General features: G+C 39.3%; 1 protein-coding gene across 3 annotated transcripts in view; it reads right to left on the bottom strand.

Annotated features, from left to right (window-relative positions):
• Window positions 1–865: 865 nt before the first annotated feature.
• The window catches only part of SH3GL3 (SH3 domain containing GRB2 like 3, endophilin A3), a 42,632-nt gene continuing 20,765 nt past the window's right edge, over window positions 866–22,732 (bottom strand). For all 3 annotated transcript variants that reach the window (XM_083871318.1, XM_083871319.1, XM_083871320.1), the window contains exons 2-9: window positions 15,263–15,331; window positions 14,564–14,636; window positions 13,919–14,062; window positions 13,099–13,232; window positions 11,579–11,737; window positions 8,693–8,796; window positions 7,329–7,456; window positions 866–1,646 (exon numbers count right to left, since the gene is read on the bottom strand). In XM_083871318.1, coding sequence (XP_083727444.1) covers window positions 1,441–1,646; window positions 7,329–7,456; window positions 8,693–8,796; window positions 11,579–11,737; window positions 13,099–13,232; window positions 13,919–14,062; window positions 14,564–14,636; window positions 15,263–15,331 — 1,017 coding nt within the window. In that variant the 3' untranslated portion in view covers window positions 866–1,440. The remainder of the gene's footprint in view (window positions 1,647–7,328; window positions 7,457–8,692; window positions 8,797–11,578; window positions 11,738–13,098; window positions 13,233–13,918; window positions 14,063–14,563; window positions 14,637–15,262; window positions 15,332–22,732) is intronic.

The following is a 22,732-nucleotide window of genomic DNA, read 5'->3' as shown; positions in this document are numbered from 1 at the left end:
AAAGGTCTATCTGTTCAATGATTTCTGTTGAGTGGTTCAAAAGACTTTGAAGTAATAAAACTGGTGATTTTAGGGACTACAGAGTAAAGAAACCTTCAGCAATGCACTCTGCTCTCCTGTTTATATTTATCACTTGCTTCAACTAGAGCTGAACTGCTATGAGCTTAAGAGGAATCCAGTACACAGCTTGTCTGTAAAGAATTCAGCTCTCTTCTCATCAATTTGTCTTGTATGGAAAGCAATTGCCAAAAGACTACGTCTTCCTCTAGGGCTGCTCACTTTGTTTAGTCACTACTACATGACTAAGCAAACCAAGAGATGGTAAACAGGAAAACATTTCTTCATTTGGGTGAGTACTTCTGACACCAGAATTCTTCCTTAATTTTGAAGCTTTTCTGGTATATTTTTAGTTATTACATATCTTTCCATCATCACCTATTCTTCTCTTTCTCCTCCTTTTCATCCCTTTCAACTAAATACAAGAAATAAAAATATATTGACTTTTCATTTGTGTGCAGTAGGCAGCAATACTACTCACCCCCTTTCTCTCACTGGAGTTCTATACAAACCCTGTGGAACTAGGGGCAGTTTGTACTTAATTCCAAGGAATTTCTCTCTTTTCCTTATGCTAGAAAAAGATGTTAACAGACATAAATGCTGAGCAAACAATAGAGAAGTAGCAAGATTATTAAAACTGCAGTGCAGAGGTGTCATAAAATGAATACATTTTTTACTCATGCATTTTTTAAGTTGGCATTGTGTTTGTCACTGAAAGCTGATCTATTCAGCAAAAGTGGCCTCCTGCTCAAACAAGTGCCAGAAACCGTCAGTACAGGAGCAGCAATCACTGTTCTTTTCCCACAGAAATATTTATTCATTTTGATCAGTAAATTATACCCATTTTCAATGCTGAGGACTTGTACTTAGTACAACATCATCTTAATATTGACAACAACCACTTTGCCTTTTGTCAACATACAATGCAAAAGATGTATTAACTTGTTCACAATAAATTACGGTGTGATAGATGAAAACAGCTCAATGACATCAGTAACTTAGGAACTGGTTACAGTTAGCTTCACTAACAGTATTTTTTAAAATGGTTTTCAATAGTAAAATCATTGCAGCCAAAGATAAAAAATAATCCACATACAATAATAGCAAGGAAATGCATTTTTGGAGCAACAGTGAGCTACCAGTAAACACTTCATACAGTGATCTTCAAGGCACAAAGCAAAAAAACTGGGTATGGGTTTTTTTGCAGGTTGACAAATCAGGGAAGGTGAAATCTTTTTGAATATAAAATAAATACATTTTAAAAAGACGCATACAAAAGTCAGTAAGTCAGTCAAATAGCAAGGCTTTCACAGAATGCCACACTGACAGAACATTTGTGAATCCATTTCAGTCGAAATCATGTTCACAGCTCGAATGACACAATCACTGAGGCAAGGGAACTATCACTTCAACATAATTAATGGGGAAGAAGCCAGACTCTCCATTTAACATCCCCTCATACCAATTCTCATCAATCTGATTGGTCAAAGTGATGATGTCCCCTTCCTTAAATCCAAGCTCGCCTTCATTTTCTGGCTCAAAGTCATAGAGAGCTTGGCAGCAAGGCTGATCCATGTGCACTGAAGAACCTGTGCCAGTGACAGAAAAAACATTAATTGAGCTTCATAGCATCCCACCAGCCCCTAGGCACAAAACAAGGGGTCAAAAATGTAGCCCTGCTGTCATGTCGACAGCAACAGCTTTTCCACTGCTTTTATTCATTAACATCTGGTGCTTCTACATATAAAATACAAGATTAGTAATAATAAATTTCAAGCATAATTGTTCAGATGCTACTCCTCTTTCATTCCTAGTTGCCTTCCCTCTCAAAAGGATGTTTATCTCCAGCTAAGGGTTGAAGTTATCAGTTGTCAAAACCCATGTGCTGCTCTCTCTGGAACAGCTGCCAGAGGAATCGGAAGGGCAGGGGCTGAGGAAGCAGAAGAGTCAACAAGGGAAATGTGACAAGGAATCCTTTAAACAAATGGCCCTGCAGTACATTGATCCTGTGGGAATACCTACCACAGGGCAGGGGCTGCTGGGCTGTCCTACAAACACAGCCCTGCAGCTTGAGGCAGACACCTGGATTTCCACACCACATGTGCCTTGGCAGCAGTGAGGCTTCCACCCTCACCTGAGCACTGACAGTTCTGGGTTACTGCTCCCTGAGCTCATGTGCTCCAGTCCTTTATTTTACACATCCTCCATCTGAACTAAGGCAAAGGCTATGGTAGGAACAAAGGCGCCTGTCAAATTATTTTAGGGATGAAAACAGTTTTCTGTTTTCATCCCTAAAATGATACAGTATCTGGCTGTTCTTGTGATTTGCCTTGTTAATCCTAAAAAGATCTTAATTCCAAATCACCTTAAACATTAAAAAAAAGTTAACCTTGTTAATGCACTAAATACCTTTTTAAAAGATATTCTCATGGAGGAGTATTAATTAGCTGGGATTTATGGTACCAATGTATACGTAACATTAATATTTATGAATAATTACAATATATTTTATTAGAATAATTTATGTTCAAATTGTAAAGCTCAACTCTGTGGTCAAGGACTAGCCCATGGTTCAACTGTAGTTCAGCCATAACAGAATTTTTAACAACATATGTAATGTATCCAAGTAAAAGTCTGGTAATTTGAAATACATTTATAAATGAAGAATAGGAGAAAAGACTTAATGCTGCTGCCTTGTAAAGAGGAGTACCACACCTTACAGCATGACACCTCTAGAACACTAGAACGTACATTAAATTAGGGTAAGTATTCTTATTGGGAACATTGCAGCAATACTCAAATATTCCAGTCTTGACTCTCCCAGCTATCATTTTTTACTGGGTAAACCTGCATGCAATTGGTAATACAATACAGATATAACAGATAAAATGGAAAAATGCATTTTAATCTGTTAATCATGGTAACACACAGGAAACTATTGAAAGGTAACTGCTCAGGCATTTTCTAGATAAAGGACTTAGGAGAAGTCTCTAAAGGAAACCAGCTAAGAACCAGTGGTGATCACTCAGTGAGAACAGACAGGTGAAAGCATCTTTTTAACTGACAATAATAATATTGGGGGAAGTATCTGGTGTTAAAACTGGAAATCAGGAATTGCTTTTCTCTTTTGTGGGTATATTTTACCCTTGATAGCAACAGGAGAGAGCTTTTATTTATAACAATGGGAGAGAAGTGCCAATAGAGACTAAGCAAACCTTCCCAGAGCAGCACTGTCACAATGTCAGACTCATCCTGTGGAAGGCTCAGTGTACTGACAAAGTCCTACAAGACCCAACTCAATTAGAGCTCCTCTAATACACTGGTACAGGAGAAAGCTTGGTTGTCATATATTTGCTGAAGGACTCCAAGCAGAAAAAGAGATGATGAGCCAGTTGCCCAGCAAAAATGGACTTATCATGTTTGAAACCAAAAATGGACTGATTGTGTTTAAAAATAGCTGAGTTATTTTCAGCCTTTGCCAAGGTAGAACTGGTACCAGCTCTCCAGAACTGTCAACAGCAGAAGGCAGCAATGGCAATAATTGACAGAGCTCCTCGCCTTCACCACCTGCTCCGATGGGGCTAATTTGTTACTGCAAGCCTGTTAATTTCTGACAGTGAGGTACCTGATCAGACATGGATCACATTTGGTTCATTTTAAGCTCCAAAGAACTGCAAAGAAACGTCTGGCAGCCTGGAAAGGTTTTTAAATAATGGCAACAGCCAGCACAACCGGTTTCACTCCAGGCTGGAGGATCAGTCAAAGTCTTCATTAGAGTCAGGCAGCTGCTGCTACTGTATAATCCAATGAGACAAAGCTTCTCTGACAAAGGTAAGGGGGCAGCACTGCCTGACAGTCTGCAACACACACTGCTTAACATCACAGAACTGCTGGCACCACTCCAGCCTTTTGCTGTCTACTTGCACAAATGTTGCAGAAGTTTCAGCCAAATAAATTGCACTCTTCTATTTCTGCCAACAGGGTTTACGTTAATTTGCAACTCCATATGCACCTCCTTTATTTCTCTAGTTTACTTCCCTGTCACAGTCAAAAAAGAACTGTCATCAATTTCCAGACCACTCAGATCTGAACAGCACAAAATCAGGGTAAGCAAGAAGCTGTCTGTGACTCCTGGAGTGTTACAGGATGAAACAAAAATGCCATTCAATGACGGTTTGGGTTTTATGTTTGTTTTCCCGAAAGGGAGGGTATTACTGCCTGTACCTGCATCTACTCTGCCTTCTATATCATGCTGTATACATCAGGTAGCAAAACTGTACTTTAATAATCACAAACTGGAAGCTTGCTAAGATAATTAATCCCAGTCTCCCTCATAGCTCAAGTGAGTAAACACTTAGATGCTTATGTTAAATTCCAGCATGTGGCAGCCAGATCCATATATTTCATATCACAGTCAAACCTGACAAACAAACTGAGTGAAAGGCATGATGTAATACAGCAATTAGAGTTCTAAAATGAGCCAGATGATGCTCACAGCTGCAGCTCATTAATGAGGATAACAATGAATTAGAACTAGAGATTTTTTTTATCTGCATTTACTCTAAGCAGCCAAATAACTCGCAACAACATAAAAATTAAGTTTATGTGAATCTAGTCCTGCAAATGTGTGCAAGTCATAAGTAGTAAATAACCCTCACATGTTAGAGACCATACAAAGGAAAATACTATTTCAGCTCCAAGAAGCTGATAGTTGAAAAACTATTGTGGAACACGGGAAAAGTAATTTCCATGCTCAGAACTGTACCATGGCAGTTGTGCTGAATGTGTCACATCTTGCTTTGAACTGTCCTGCAGGTCTCCATGGGTTTGCTGAATATCAAGACATTACTTACCCTGAGGGACAGTATCAGAGCAGTTAAAGATCTCTATTTAGATAGGGTCAATGTGGAAGCAGGGAAAATGAAGCATGGAAGTACTTGTTTGTGTAGGATGGTGAAAAACAAAAAGAAGGTGATTATAATGCTATCTCCCCATCTCATGGAGACTTTAAGAGATTTAGCAGTTTTGCTTAGAACTGCCTGATTCTCATTTCTCAATCACAGAGCATAAAAAATTTTAATTTGTTTCATGATTCTGATTTTAAAAAGGGACAGAAAGGTTTTCCCATTTATGAGCAGGGCATATTGAGCCCCCTGCAGTTCACAGAAATCCATATGGACAATGTTTGAGTAGGAATACGAAAAGAAAAGAGGATGAACAGTGATTTCAGTGATCATTTGTACCTGCTGGGGAGGTAAGCACAGCATCCACAGCTTCTTCAGGAGGAAAAAAACAAGCATAGATGGTCTTTCTAATGTTATTAGCAACACTTCAGTATGGCAACAATTATTCCTATTTCTCCTTTTCATCTTTTACGGTGGTTTTATTTATTTTCCATTCTGACAGCACTAAGCAAGTGAAGCACTGACAACCCCTAATTTAGTGATATGCAAACAGTTGGTGCAACAGTCCATGAGTGAATGTGCCTCACTCCAGTGAGTGGAAGTGCCTCACTCCTTCCCTATCTCAGCGACCAGTGGTCATTTATTTACCAGTTTTCACTGAACTTCAGCTCATTAAAACTGCAATTTTTCTTTAACTAAGTGGGCTGGAAGCAACCTGGAGAAGTCATCATCTGTCTTTCTCCCAAAGGCAGGACTGATTATCCTTAAAGGAAATCTTGGAACAACTGCTGGATGGAATACAGTGATAAACCACTGTAATGTGGTTTGACACACTAGTTTATATACAAAATGCTGAATCTGAAACTCCTTTCTCCCCTGCACATGCAAAACAGGCAAAAAAAAAACCAAACCTATATAACTTGGTAAGTAGTTGATAGAGCCAAAAAACTTAATGGTGATTTTTAATAAAGTTGCTATGTTTTTGCTACTTTCATCCAGATGTGCTGTGAAAATACCAAGGAGGTTACTGATCCCTGCAAACATCTCCAGTGCTTTGGATGAAATGTGCCCTTGTGTCACAAGTCTTAGGAATGACTGGTGTGACCTGAGAGAATGTGCAGAGGGGGTTGTCTCCCTCCATCCCACATTTGACAGCAACACAAAAACTCATCTGAGCATTCAGGCAGCACAAGGAGCTTCAAACAAATCAAGGAATCAGATCTTGCTGGGTGGATTTATGCTGCCAAACTGCTGCAAATCCCCTTCAGTATGGATTGTATAATGGTTTGCTCTTGTAACACAGTGCAAGAAAATTAAAGACATTAGAAGGAGCATGAAGTTACAGCTCCAAGCTTTATTCTTTCACTTTTAGTTCTCTCATTTCTCTTCCAACAACCTTTAAAAAGGAACAAGACTGGAGGGAAGAAGAAATTGGAGAGTTAGGAAAAAAAAAACAAACCTTCAGGAAAAGATCCTAGATGCCATGCCAAGTACAGAAGGGAACCTTTGGCTTTCTACTTCTCCTTATTTTCCTTTCAAATAATGTGTATAGAAAAATCTCAGGCTTTTTCATTCTCTTTTCTTTGCATATTGTCATTAGGTTTCATTTGGGGTTTTTTGTTTTCTTGGGGTTTTTTAACTGGGCTCATCTTATCATACAAAGTAGTTATTAAGGAGATAGGGCAAAATAATTTTATTCATGAGACAAGGAAAAGCTATTTCAATGAGTAGTGTAACATTGCTGATTATTACTGTTCACTCAACTTTCAAAAGTTGACTTGTTTTTTTGTGAAATCAGGCCCTAATCAAAGGAAAGGGTCCTAAGTCCCCACCAACAGGTACCTGAAAGTACTTCAGTTCATTAATGCACAGACTTCAGTGCATAATTTAGGGGACAGTAAAGTTAGAAGATGTTAAAATCTTCTAAGGGTGAGAGTCATCTCTCTGAATTTTATATAGCTAATATTTGAGATCCTGTACAGATCATCTATGCTCTGAGACTGTGGAGAAAAACTAACACCTGGAGATACTCCAGGCTGTGATCAAAAACACCCAATGTAGGCATCTGTCTTTGCAAGAAATGAACTGTTTTCTGCAAGTGCCTCTCCCTCCTCCCACCCTCAGTGGCAATTCAGAGACCTAAAAGACCAAAGAGAATGCCACACCTAAATTTCAGATGGGTGATAGTCTGTTGAGAGGAACCCTGCTTCACAATTTTGTTTTGAAATCTGGGAAACGATCTGGAGTCAGATGCACAGATACTGATGCCTGATGGATCCACTGTTCTCATGGTACAAGAAATACCTCAAGCAAAAATCTGGCAAAACAACATCTAGAGACACATTAATTCTGTGGTGACAGACTCACCTGATGATTTTATGGAAGAACTATAGGCAATCCCATTGTGCTGCTGATTATCACCAATTTCCAGAGTTGTAGTTATTACAGGCTTTGGCTTAAATTCACGCTTAGGCCGACTAGATGCTACATTTATTCTGTAACACAGAAGAACAGCAAGAGACTTACTTAGGAAGAAAGAAGGAAGAAACACTCACAAAACTTAAGCTCAGGTTAAGTGCTTTGCTGTTTGAAAGGTAGAGTGAGAAAATCTTCTGCTGGTTTTGGTTGTAGGCTTCTTTTGTTTGGTTTGTGTTTTGGTTTTATGATGTTGGGTTTTTAGTTGGTTGGTTGGTTTGGGGTTTTTTTTGGGGGGGGGGGGGGGGGAATGTGTGTTTTTAATAAAAGCTGCTCTATTCCCACACAATACTTGAATTTCAACAAGTCCCTAATTTTTTTAATACTTTGGTCCTGCTGACAAAGGCATACAGCTTAACAGCCTGAGTTTGAGAAGTGATAGCACCCACAGCTGCCACTGAGTTCAGCACAAGCTGTAGAAATGAGCTCTCTGGAAAACTCAACTTCAAATGACATATAGAAAAACACATCCAGGACAGAGGCCCAGGGACTGCATCTCACACATGGCCTTTTTATTAGGGAAAACAGGAAAACACCATTTAGCCAGCAAAACTGCCTAGTACCTCTCACTGTGTGTGCCCCAGCTGAGACCTCCTTGTCTCCCTGGTCCCTCCAGCTGGGATGGCACAGGGTGTCTGCAGACACAGCTGCCCTCATGCCCATGCTCACAGCTACCCTCAGCTGAAAGCCCCAAGCAGTTTTCTTGACTCTGCCTACACCACAGTGACACTCAGGTGTCTGGGTCTCCCAGTGACACATTAATGACAGCAGCATTTCTGCCTTTTCTTAGGCTGACACGAAGTACCTGGGCCTTTCATACACGTGTTAGAGCACAGCTCTGTTCCTGGCCAGCTGGCTGGTTCCTTACTGTACTGTAGAATTTTGTTATACCCCTTAATCTCAATAAAAACAGGCCAACTTCCAAGCAAATCCTCCAAAACACAACTCAAAGCATGCAAGTTGAAATAAACCTCTAAACAAAGGGAGGCTGTCCCCATTAACCTCCACAGATGGGAGAGACTCTGCACACACTCAGAGCTCCCTGGGCAGATCCTGTGTTACATTAAAGTCTCCCAGCACAGCAAGAAGCTGCCAGGTGGCAGGGGTTTAAAGCCATGGAGCTCAGTCTGGCACAGAGCAGAGCAAACATGCATCTGGGAGCTGGTGCTACAAGATCTCTTGCTTCAGTGACTTTCCAACATTGTGAACCTCAGCTGCAAAAAGGGTCCAACATTTTCTGAGGGGTTCTGTCTTACCGGTTTTGCAGCTTGCTCTGCAGATCCTCCAAAATTTCTGTGGATTGTTTATGGTAATCTAGTGCTGCTTCTACAAACACAGCCAACTGGCTGACTTGTTCTACCTGAAAGACAGAGAGGAAAATAGTTGTAAGGGCACTGCAGTACATTCAGCAGAAGGATAAACAAACAGATCATTTAAAACAGATCTGGTATCTCAAAAGACCACAGTACCTTGTAGAGGTTATTGGAAAAGAGCACATGTGATTCTATCTCAGAAACTGCCAGTTGGAAACTGAACAAAACCGAGGTGTAACTTCTAGTTCACTAACTCAGGGCTGGTCCTTGAGTCATTTCCTTTCACAATGTGCAAATCCCTTCTGCTTTCAACTTCCAAGCCAGCTGTCTGTCAACACCCAAGCCCAAAACATTTAATAGGACATGACCCCTTAGCAGGTGAAAGTGGAACTTTTCTGATCAATGCTGGAAGAAATTACACTGTGACAGCTCTTATGACTCAGACCCATTAGTGTTTATTATCAATGCTTACAAAGTGCAGTTCTGAAATGATCTGGACTTACCTCACTAGATGGCAGCATTTATAAACTGATAAATGAAACATGATTTATCTACTTGGATTTAAAACACATTAGCCAATCATTCAAAAATATAAATTATGAGGAAAGGGAGAATGTGAAAGAAAAAGAAAAAACAAAATATTTTTATTCATGAGGTAACAAATAATCTCATTCCCCTAACACAAGCTGAAAAGTTCAAGCTGTATGGGGTATGGAGCAGTAACAGATATCTGTCTTCTTCAAGACAGCATTAAGAAGACAGACCCCAAGAAGTCTGACATCTTTCCATTCCATCATGATGTCTTCAGACATTGGATCATAAGAAAATATCTGAGTAAACTTTCTACAAATGTTTTATGGACCCATGGCAGTTTTGTGTTATACTTTGTCTGCTTTTACTCAGTTAAAAAGATCATTAAAAATTCTGCCAGGACTCCAAGAGAGCCAAACACTGTCACACAGCACAAAGAAATGAAATGCACAGAACCAAACCAACAGCTGATACAATCCCATCAGAGTCAGAAGAGAGTAATATAAACAGCTGAGGACAACACACAAAGTGCCTGGGGTCTGGATTTGTGATCAGAGAAAACGGATAAAGGATTGTCCAAACAAGGCAACTAAGAGCCAGGAGAAATATGGAGCTGTGGATTAGAAGAAGAGAGAGAGAAAGAGAGACTGGGAAAGAGCCAGAGAAACTTGAGGGACTAAAAGCTACTTAGGAAGATGAACCTGGGACTGGCTGTGTGGGAATGGCAGGAAGATGCATCTGATAAGAAGTGCATGAAGTGTCGATGTGGGAGGTCTGGAACCGGCTGTGCAAAAACCTGAGAAAGGTGGGGATCAAAATTGAGCCTGGGAAAGGCACCTGGCAAAATGGCTGGGAACCAGAGCACAGAGAACAGACTTCAGGGCAAGAAGACCAAGAGAGGGAGACTTGGGGAACTGGAAAGGATCAGAAGAAAGTGATTGCAGTTAAGATCTCTACAAACACAGTGAGACCATTTGGGGTTAGACAACAAGGCTGTAAGGAGAAGTTTTGGGAGGACAGACAGATTGGGTCAGCACGAAAATGGAAGGGGAAGAGCAAAGAGTTTTCTTTAAACAGAAACAATAGGAAATGGGTACAGAAAAAACTACAGAGGGATATCCAGTTCACCCCTTCCCAAAGGCAGAATTACTTATACTAGAATGAGTAACTCATCTCTCTTCTAGTGGCTGAGCTAAACCAGCTGAATTCCTGAACTCTTTTATCCTCAGTTTGGTGCTCTGACTAATGATAAACAGTACCTGAAACATTTCTCAGCTGCCCATGCAAGACAGAATTATAAAACACACATCACTGCAGCCAGGCAACTGGCAGAGCCTACAGTAGAACAGTGCTGAAATTGTTGGTAAGAGCATGTTACAGCTTTTTTTGCCCTCATTAACTTACAGTGGTAAAACAGCAAGAGGCTGAAATGCCTTATACTATATAGGGCTGTAACAAATGTGTCCCACTTAAAAACAGTTCAGGAGCTACAGGCTGGTTTATAACTGAGTGTGCATAGAGTGAGAAGTTGCTTGCAGTTAAATATTCCACTTCACAGCTCCTCACTGTTACAGTTAGCTTACAGAAAACAGCACACTTTTTACTTCGTGTGTTTTCTGTGATGTTGCATCTACAGAAGAGAAAAGTTTGGAACAGGCCCAAAAAGGTCCAGCTCTCTTTTCCTACAATTCCATGATTATGCAAAAGAAAGCACATCCTGCTATTCCTCTCTGTGTGGACAGAAGAGAGGATTATCCTGAATGGCTACAGCTGCTCCTTATTTAGACATAATTTCATGATGGACTTGGACTCTGAGCCAAAGCCCACATACCTGAGCCCAAGCCACAAACTCACTCTGTGGACTTTGCAGAGCCAAAGAGCAATAGTAATGATTTTCCAAGGTAAAATCATTCAGAGACTCCATTATCAGCAGCAAAGTTTTGACTATAAGTGAGCTAAAATTCAGAAACCTCGGAGGGTACATGCCCTTGCTTCTACTTTCAGCAGCAATTCTTGACTATACCAATTTCCCAGCCTCCACCATTTCACTAACCAAACTACATTTTACATTTTTGTCTGAGTCAACGTATCTCCAGAAGAAATTCCTGTGTTCTTGAGTTCTCCCATTCTCTGCTGTGCATTATGTTCTTCTCTGAGAGAGGATTTAAAAGAAGGAAGAGGGAGAGTTTCTGCTTTCAGACCTTACCTCCTGCGAAGGATGGGACTGGCTTTAACCAATCCCACACATTTGCCCCTCCAGGATGTACTGCAGCAAACAAAGATGCAGCACAGACTTACATCATTTTCTAAGAAATTGAACATGCTTCTTTCAGCCAGTTCCTTTGACTCTTCAAATTTTTCTACTGCTTGTTTAACTTCTTCATCCGGTATCTTTCCAAAACGCTTTTTTTTATAATCATAATCCAAGCGGCGCCCTTCCAGTTTCTTCAAATGATGCTAAAAGAGACACAACATTTATGAGAAGGACCAAATAGGATCTGCCCAAACATATTGTGATCTAAGAAAATACCACTGAGGAATGCAAATGCATGCAGACTTAAAGAAATACAAGGCTCGGAGACTTTTACAGTCCATCCCTTTGACCCAAGGCAGCACCAGGTAAGTGTAGGGCCACATACATGAATGAAATTTTAAATAAAGAGCCCTTTGGTAACACTTGGGGTACTGGCAGCCTTGATTTGCCTATCTTAGACATCCACCTCATAGACTTCACTAAATGTGCAACAGTACAGATTCTCTGAGCTGTTGAGAGAAGCAGGATCCAACTTAAATATTTGTGTGTCATCATATTCTACATGTAATTCAATTCTACATCTTGAATTATCTGCAATATGACAGCTAAAAGTTAAAGGGTTATATTTCCTTCATAAAGCACTGCTCCAACAAATCTTGGTGCCCTTGTTAGGCATCAACTTGACACTTCTATCTGATAAAACTACACAAGCTTTTCTGCTGCCAAAAATCCTGGGACTGACAGACTCACAAAATGGACGCAAAGTGACAGTACAAAACGCTCATTAAAGCTAACATCAAACAATTTCCTTTCAGCAGTTCAGAAGAACACAACCGAAAACAGCTATGCTTCAAAGGAGACAGCTACAGACATCACTGCTATCTTTTCACTCTGCTTTCCACATTCATTTATGTGTAAACAAACAAAATAACTTTCATTTTTGCATTTTGCCACGGTTTTAACTTGCTTATTACCCAAATCCATTGGAATCAACAGACTCAGACAAAGACTGCCTGGATTTCTTTGAATTGTCACATTGTAAACAGAAACATTGAAAAACTTAACTCTAAAGGTTAAAAATGTGTTTCTTAGTGTCTAGTATTTTTCCTGTACAGCACTTCAACATTTTATGACACTATTCAGATCATTCTGTGTTTGCTCTGAAAAGCCTTTTCTAACAGTTATATTCATTCTCCATAAACAGCTTTAGGCTGACAGAGATGGTAAGATAAGATAATCACTAGCAGTAAATCACAGCCCACTCACAGGTTCATAAGCATTAATAAAAATGTTCATTAACATAAAACAGCAGAAAAATAAAGAATTTAATTCTCTTTACTATGCTTGTATTGACTACAAACAATTTGGCAAACTGAGTAAGTTAGACAAGGGAGAAATAGTCAGGCATTGATTCTAAGCAGATTCTGCCATTGTTTTGCTAGAGAGAAAATCAATTACAACAAAATTTATTTACCTTATTGCTTTCAAGAAAAATATCTCAGGAAACTAGGGCTTGATTTGACTCTGATTATTGCTAAGTGAAGCTCTACCCTGGAAAACTTACCCCAATCTCTTTTAAATCTTTGTCCTGCAATAACTGTAGAGGGTCAATAAAATTTTGTTTGACATTAATATCAAGTGAGTCCTTCACTTCAGCCATTTGCTTCATGCTCTCACCAGCATCCAGTAGTGCAAGGCCTGTGATAAAGAATAGGTTCTTAGATCTCAAGATACGTAAAAGCAGAAAATAAGTCTTAAAACAGCCATTTCAAATAGGTACCTTTGTATCTGCTGCAGTCCCTTGAAGAGTAAAACAGAAAATAATGCAAGTTATGCTTGTTCTCTATACAAAACTGGAACTGGAAAAATGTTCTTCTGAATTACATTTTGGTTTTTTTTTTTTTTTTTTCCCCTGACAGATATCAGGGGAAATTGTTTTTTTCTCCCTACTGTATTTGCATAGGTCATTACTAAAACAAACAAAAAAAAATTATCCAGTGTTACTGTTTATTTCTTTCTATAGGAATTTTCCCCTGAGTTTACTTCTCAAATTGAGCATAGCCATTTTTATATAAAAAGGTTAAAAGAAATGAACTTAATTTAACAATCATCCTAAATTATTTAGCTTGGCAACTTAGAAACTAAAATGCTTAATAATAGGGATGACCAAACAGCATCAGTAACAGTGTTATCAAACCCACCTGCAACAGAGGTGGACAAATGTGCAGAGCATTCTATTTCTGAGCTGTATCAATCATCCCCTGATCCCTGCACTTAATTTTCCCTCTTACCTGCAGTGGCCAACTACACAGGTTATGTCAGTGAGTAATACTTTGCAAAGGACTTTATGCTGAAATATTGGCAGAGGAGATGCACCAACTCACCAAACATAGAATCATCGCCCAGCTCTCTGCCATACCGTATCATGCAGTCTCCCAGGAGTCCCTCTGTCTGGGGGTAGCCTGTGGTTTTAACTTGTCCTCTGATCTTTGACATAGTGTTCAGCATTCCCAGCTTGGCCCTGTATGCTAAGAGGGACATAGAAACAGAAGAAAATAGAAAAAAGTGATAAAACCAGTTTTAAAACTAATCTGTTTAAGGCACTAAATAATTTCACAAGCAAAGTCACAAAGCTCGTCTCAGACTGGTGATTTTTCTGTTGTCAGTATCTCATAGTACAAAGTTGAAATAAGATTCCATTCAACAATATGGGTCATATGAAACTAGCTTTTATTCCCAACTGAAAAAGCATCATTTCTCCAGGCAAATATTCACAAACACTCACATTCCTTTAAACAGTCCTGCTTATGAACTCCTTGATTAGAAATACTGCAGAAAGCAAATGCAGGATACAAGCACAGCCAAAGCCAACTTCCTCTCTCTATCTGCCTTTTGCTTAGAACAACTTTGCAGAACTCCACACAGAAACCTCACAATGATGACCTAATTAGCTTTTATTCACCTAGAATTAATTTCCAAGTGATAAAACAACGTTCATCAAAATCCAACACCTACTGTTCCTATCCTACCTGGATTTGGCTGAAGATACTCCGTGGATTTGGACAGAAGCTCTGTTACAGCTTTATTAGTAATATCAATTTTCTGAAAAAGAAAAGTAAGTCTACTATGAACATTAAAAAATACATAGAAAGGCAAGGGCAATTAAAAAACCCCACATAATTGTAAACGCAGAAACTGGCAGTAACATTGTTTAATTTGCAACACAACCTATCAGGGGATAGCAAATATGTCAATCTCATGCAAATTTCTGAACATGGATTTAAACTAAAAATTACAATCTTTTACCAGGAGAAAATCTGGCCCAAGTAGCCAGATTTTTATCATTAATTTTATCAGATGTAAAGGCTTTTTGATATTTACAAAGCCTCACTAACAGTGCAGATTTCTCTAAACTCCCACACAGCCTGAGGAAGGTTCCTCCTGGTGCTCTGCACCCTTCTTGGAGGAATTTCTTTTCACTGTGGAGAGGTGTCAGTGGAACCTGATCCTCTGCTCTAACAGCCTTTGCGGATGCCTCTTCTCCCTCAGCTGAGCTGACAAGGCTCAAGGACAAATTTGCATTTATCCTTTTATCTTTCTGTTTGGAAGCACATTATAGGGTTTCCTCCCCCAGGTAAATCTACAATACTATTCAATCATTTGAGACATGAAATATTTTTGATTCTGCAATAGCTTAATATTGAAAAACATAATGTGACTTTTCTCACCCTTTCCATCTCTTGAAATTCCTCATCTAACTTTGTTCCTTCTGCTCCACTTATTTTTTCACTGAATAACTGTAAGAAGATAAAGATAAATTTAACACAGAAAAAAAAAAAAAGTATTGTTATTTAATTACAGAATAAATATCTCAGAGTTCTAAGAGTTACAGGAATTTACTCCAGACCAGAAAATAGCCAGCATCCATTTGAGGTAACTATGCAAGACAAAAGTAAACAGTCTTGGAAGTGAAGCATTCCCCTCAAGAGAGACAAGGATACCTGATATAAATTTAGAACAAGCAAACAAAAAAATGATTTCTCATGCTTGAAGAGTTTGTACTCTACTGGCATGACCTATACTGCAGATTTCAGCACAGGGACCATAGTCTGACTGCAGGTAAACCCACAGTAACCTTTCCAAGTGAGTCTCTGCAGCTCTGCACTCTGTCTCTGCACCTTCTGGCCCTGTGTACCAGTAGGTTCAGGGATGTAATTCCCATTCCTGCTGCTGGAGTTGTGTGCAATTCTCTGGAAGTAACAGACTCGTGAAAAATGCTTCACCATGAGTCACCTGTGAGACTGAGCACTTCTGTGATCAAAACAACAATGCCAGGTGTTCTTTAAAAACTCAAGGCCCTGGTTTCAGAGAGATTTCAGTAAACCTTCTGAAAAGGCTAAATGTTAACCAACTTTTGTGTGAAAACTCCAGGCTGTCAGACCTGCCTGTGGTCCTCACTGAGTGAATCATGGCCAGGACCAAGCCACCGAGCAGAAATCAGCCATCTGCTTCTTGCAGAGCATGGTACCTACACTGTGACAACATGACAGAAAGCCAGATCCTCACCCAGTGTGAAACTGCCTTTGAAGGCATCCCTCCACTACAACGATTTAACACACATTCAACATTAAATTCCTTCAAAAATACCTAACATTTCTCTGTTTTAATTGGCTTTTACCCTGAAACTGTAACAGCGTAGTGTGAAATCCAGGCCTAGCTCTCTGACTGCTGCTGGCCCCCAAACCTGTCCCCAATAAAGGGTTTTCTTTGTCCTCAGCACCTTCTAAAAGGGAATTCATCTCACTGAATTAGAAGGGCCTTGGGGACTTGCATAACCTGAAAATGGGTCAGGGCTCTCAGCAGTGCCATGGTTCCCTGCTCACGGCACAGGTGTGGGGGGAGGACACTGCCCTGCCAAAAACCAGCAAGGAGCTGATGAAGCAGAGCTGGGAGCTCAGCAGTGGCTGACCTTGCATCAATATCACTGCTACCACACAGTCAGAACAGTCTTGCTTAAGGGAAAAGGTGAGTTCAAAGAGAGGCATACTGCTAATTATTGCTATTGGCTTTACAGCAGCACTCACAATCTTCATGCTTAATATGCCAAGCATCACACACACTTGTCAGGATCATTTCTCTTCCAGAGCACTGACAGAATGGGCACAAAAGCAGATGAAACAGATGGAATAGCCCAGGCACCAGTGAGTTCCTGTGGGTCATCATCTTGCTGCTGTAAGAAATGACAGCAGAGAAGTGACCTGAGGTCACACAGGGAGCAGGACACTGCCCTGGTCTCTGCAGGAATGTCTGAGGAGTCCTTTAGCAGACAGAGAAAGGTACATGACAAGGCTGCATGAAAAGAAGAAATTCCTATCAGGAATTCTGCAGCTCCTCCACAATAACAGTTTCTGTCTCTTTTCTGTGCACTGTTAATTCCAAAAATAATCAATGCCATTTTCCACAGACTCACACATATCTTCTTTCTCCACCAGGCAAGGAAGAGATCTGTGGCTTCCCAAAACCATTTTCAAAGAGTGAGTGCAGTGGAGGAATTACCCTTCTCAGGCTGAAATTACAGTAGCAGCCCATAGCTGTCTCATTACAGATAATCCATTTATATGCTAGTGAAAAATAAACCTAATGAAGTAACGTGATTGCTTGACTGTGAAAGTGTAATCAATAACAGAATTCTAAACCTATTTCACAGTCATTTGTGGATGCAACTCCTGAGAGCCAACCACAGGATCTGCACACACTGTTTAATACAGACTCTGAAGACAACCTAACACACACCTACACCTGGGGAAAAAAGTACTGATCATAAAAAAAAACAACAAAAAAGTTAACACTTTCTCAGTTCTATGCAAACATTAATGATGCTGCAATTTGTAGTCCAAGGATACATTTCTTCAATGGTATTTACTCTGAGCTCTAATGCCCTTTGAAAAACGATGCTCCATAAAGAACGATTCCTTGAATTCTGTAAGCTGTCTGAGCTACCAACAGTAAAAATTGATATAAAGTTCTAATGGTTATAATTAAATTTTACACCTCTACAGTTTATTCCATGTTGGTATAATTGGGAATAGCAGTACTAGTCTCGCATTTAGGAACAAAAAAGCTTTTGTTCTGATCATACTGAATTTACGAGTTGTAGAACTAGCATCACCCTTCTCACAATTAAAAGTCACAGGATACCAAATTAATTATTGAAAATGGATGCACAAAGGAGACAGCTGCTGTGTTTTAGTTCCCTGACTATTTGCTGAGCATCATTCATGTGCGTTATATGGAGCTGCAAAATGCTTTGAACGCAAACAGAGGACGCCCAGCTGAGGGGCTGTGGAGTTACATGGCAACATCTATCAGGCTTTACCAGTCACCTCATCAAAGACAACACTGCTGCCATCACTCAAGGCATGTACTCCAAGGGAGTTTGGAATTTCTTCTACAGGAAGAATCCTTCACTCCCAAATTCCTGGGCAGCATTTGACTAGACAGGGCCACAATTTGTGGCTGTGAAAAGAACCAGTTCCCACCAGGGGGGCCACCACCTCTTTACTATTCCACTGCAGGTCAGAAGTTAAAGCCTTTCATTAGTTCCGTTTCTGGTGAAGCTAAGGAGGCTCCCTCTGGATCCAAACCTACACTCAGAGATCAGCTCTGCAATAGGAAAGATCTCTTCCTCTCAGGTGTCTGTTCAACTCCTCCTATCACACTTAGAGTAGGTGAGAGCAAGAAAAAAGCAACAAAGGTAAATTATGGACATGAAAATACTTTCAAATCAGCCATTTGTATTATCACCTCTCATTTGAAGTCACACATGATAGCAAACTACCTTTGGTGGTAAAACTTGCATGCTCTATAGAAGACCTTTTTTGCTGAAGAAACATCGCAGTTTGTACATAAATGCTCCTGGCTTGTTACTTCTATCTAGATCCCATTGTTCTTTTCAAAATTGAAAAATTAAATATGATGTTGTATTATAAGCAATCTAAATGTCTCTGGTGGGCTTATGTAGAATTTCATATGAAGAGAAATGTGGAATAAAACAAATAGCCTTTGAAAGAAACCCCTCCAGATATTACGACTTCTATTTTAGTTCTGTATATCTAGCTACAATTCAAAATGCAACCTGCAATTTTTTTACAGTCTTAAAAGACTAACTATTTATCTGCTAAGGCATTTATATTCCGAGAAATTCTCTGAGAAAAAGATTTTTCTATAAATCTAATATTGGGATTTTGTTCTCATGATAGTTCTTTGTTATTCTATTTTTTTTCAGATAATATAATTTTCTTTTGATGTGTTTTGCTACAATGAAGCATTGCCTGGATGAACTTTAAGGTCCATTCCAGCCCCTTACCACTCTGTGATTCCATGAACACAGTATGTGAGCAGTCCATATTTTAAAAGTAAAATCTACAGCTCACCAAAACTCTAAACTAAAAACACCTCAAGATTTAAAATAAAAATACTGAAAAATTATGTTAAGAATATTAAGATTTATTCATACTGCACAGGAATAGTACATTTCCCCACTGTTATGTGGATTATAACAAACAAGCTTCAGAAAAATGCTGTATTTTACTAATGTTCTGTACATCATATCCACTGAATTACATTAATTTTTCATATTTCACGACAGAACATTACTGAATATAGGAAGCTGCCAAAAATATCCCAGATCAACAGAGAGCTGATAAAACTCTCAAAACAATTACCCTATTTTTTTTAAATATACCCACTGGGTATTTTATAATACAAGTCAATGGGACTCCTGCCAGCCAATACTTGCACACATGCTCTGACCTTCTGTTTCACTTGCTTTGCCCCTCTTTTGCAACAGTCACTAACTAGGATTGAACTGTCACAGTTCTTTTGTTGTTATTCAGCTACTGTTGAAAGAAGTGGCTGCCCAACAAAACTCTCTTGTACATACCTGGCCAGGAAATCAGCCTGTGCTATTTAAAGGCTGAATGAAAGGTAGCATGGTCTATTAAAGGCTTAAGAGCTTTTAATGACTCTTTACAAAGTTACAGCATTTATTTTGTTCCGAAGGACTAGCTGCTGAAATTATCTGTTGAAACTTTAATGGGATAGAAAATTCCTACATTTGTCATAAATACGCACGCTGTCAAACCCATGAGGCAAAACCTAGATTTTTTTATTCTGACAAAAAAACCAAGGCTATGAAAAGATTTTAAATTTATTTTCCCCTCTCTCTCTAAAAAGGAAGCAAGCAATCAACTGGGAAAATGAATAGATTCATCCCAAAGTTAACACAGAGAGAGCCAGAAAATAATGTAACTGTATGGCTACATTTCCCATAGAAACAGAACTGGGCCAAACTGCACAAATGCATTAAATACATCTTAAATACAGTACTTAGTACAAAATACTACATTCCAGTATGGTTAACACATAATAGTTACGCTTCTCTCAATAAATCATTAAAAGTTCCAGCGATTTCCCTGCAGCCATGTAAGTGTTTGATTTGGTTTAATGCAATGTGACAATACTAACAGCTTTCTCAAGGATCTTATTTAAGCCTGTAATAAACAAAGGGAAGAATAAGGTGGCTGGCAGGACAAAGTTGAATCTCCTTGCAGTGTTCAACATCCTGAGGGGAGGGAGAGATTTTCTTCTTTGTCCTTTTCCAGAATGCTCTATCAGATTAGAGACAGAGATTTCAGCCTCTTTTCTACATCAAAAGTAGTTTAACCTCAAATGTCTGTAATTCCCTGTTTTGTGCTTCCAGATTCTACTACAATGATATGCAGATTACATGTTTTCCATCTTTCCTGATCGCTGTATTTCATATAAATTGCTAACCCCCACACTAAAAGAAGAAGGTTACCACTAGTTCATGTACTGCAGACCACCAAGAACTTGACCTACAACACAACCCAATGTCCTGCACCTTAGTAAACCTTTAAAGGAATGAACACTGGCAGAGCCAGCTGCACAAAGCTTGCCACCATGATAGAAAAATATTCTTAAAAAAAAAAAAAAAAATAAAATGTTCTTCTTTACTAACTAGGTGAATGAGCAGCTATTAGGCACCCCTGTGATTGACTTCTAGAGATTTCCTAAAGGGCTGGATGCTCAGAAGAAAAAGCAGCACCCCACGCTGAGAAACCAAAATAAGATGCACATTTTCAAATACAGATCTAAACAAAAGACTAAAGAAACACAGTACTTGGCCCTTGGGTACAAAATCATCTGCAAATGAAAATGAGTAATATATACCTAAATATTTTCACCTAAAATACTCCAACAATAAAGAAAAAAACAAGCTATGAAAATGTACTAGTACTTGGACCTGTTCTTTTAATTAAACTGACATAGCTCATTCTATCCTAATGCTTTGGAGAAAATACAAATCCCTCATTTTGGAGGTTAAGCACTCAACAACGGCAGGAACTCTGGAGTCACTTCAGTGCCTTGTGTTTTCAAAGAAAATAAAAATTCTCTTGCTCTGATGTACTTTAAAGAAAAAAGATTTATTCTGCCCTCCAAAATAAATAGAGGGTCTGCTACAAAGTGCAGATGTTTCAGTCACACAAATGCAGAGCACTCTGGTTCACCTCCACCAAATCGTTTAAGTTCATCCTTAGTAGGTGCTAAAGTGCTTTTCTGGATGAAGCCCCAAGTGCTCAGCACCTCACAGTGTCAAGCTCAGAGGGTCATTTTCTTCACATGAAGCATTTTGTGACTTTTCCTTCTACTAAACTTTCAGCTAACAGTGGCACAGACTTCCCCAAAGCATTTGGTAAAATCGTAGAAAAGATTTCTGACAACAGCACCAGGAACTGGGGGTTTATTTGGAAAAATTAATCAAGCAGCTGAATTGGGTCCTACTGCTATTTAATCAAAGTTATGGTGCGCAAGAAGCTGTGCCCTAGAAGTAAAATACTTGTTATTGCTCCCACGGCTGCATAAGTGCTGTAAAATATCTCTGAATTTATCAATGCATGCACACAGGTAATTTAAGAAGTGCAGCTTTCTCTTTTGGCAACAGTTCATACATAATTATAAAACATAATAACATTTTGGAATTTATGTGAGACATGAACACATTAAAAATTATAATCGTATTGAGGATAAAAAATTCAAGCAGCAGTCTGTCAGTACCCATGGCAGAGTACACTTCTACAGAAATTCAGGAAAACAAGAACATAAAATCGGATGATTCACCCAGAATTCATTACCTACAACAAGCAGCTAAACCAGAACTCCAGAAAACTACATCCATGGCCAGGGGAATTCACATCCTAGTGTTTCACTGAAAATGTCTATTCTCAGACATTTAAAGTAGAACTGTGGGACTTGCTTGTACTTCAAAGACACCTCATGACTGTGCTCACACTATCAACTTTCTTAGGGATTTCTGATGGACCCAATAGCAAATCTTGTCCCAGCAGCCAACAAAATTAAAATACCAAAAACCATTATTATTTTTGTGAAATATGAAGGATTTAAAATATATGTAGAGAAATGTGTTACATTTAAAGACACACCGAGATAAACATTAAAATAATTTTTACGTATTTCCTAATGCTAAAAATTTCATACAACTTATGAAATACAAAAAACTGAGCCCCATTTCACTTTTCAGAGCCCAGCTTTTGGTAGGAAATTCCTTTACATAACAAAAAGACAACACCAAAACCCAGGCCATCTAAAGGACACCAGGAATCTCAAGGGCCTGTTTCCCAAGAAGGAAAACATACTTTTTCTACCAAGAGATCTCTGAATCATACAAACAAAGTTTAAAAAATGCATGAGAGTACAGCCAGAGTGTTTATATTCACAAAGAACATTCCTATCTCACTAATATTTATGAACCCACCACTACTTTATTACTTGTAACTTCTCAGGCAAACAGGAGCAACAAGATCACAGATTATTTTTGCAAAGTGGCTTCCCTGGGACAGGGGATCCAAGGGTGTCCCCAAACACATCTTTCCCACATGGAGATGTTCCCCAAGCTGCCAGGGGAACATGAGGTCGACATCGAGCATGTCACTGCTGAAGGCCCTGTGCAGATCCATGCCAAGCATTATTATTCAATCTGCTTTCAGACATGGAGCACACTCTTCACAGCTGAGCATGACCCAAAGTGTAGAGAAGCCCAGCCAGGCAATCAGCTGAGACCTCTACAGTGAATCCTCCAGCTGCCAGAATCAACAGGA

This window comes from Zosterops lateralis (assembly GCF_965231275.1).
Source record: "Zosterops lateralis genome assembly, chromosome: 13".
NCBI lineage: Eukaryota > Metazoa > Chordata > Aves > Passeriformes > Zosteropidae > Zosterops > Zosterops lateralis.
The sequence above is the reverse complement of the archived record's forward strand: the minus strand, read 5'-3'. Positions and strand labels throughout refer to the sequence as shown.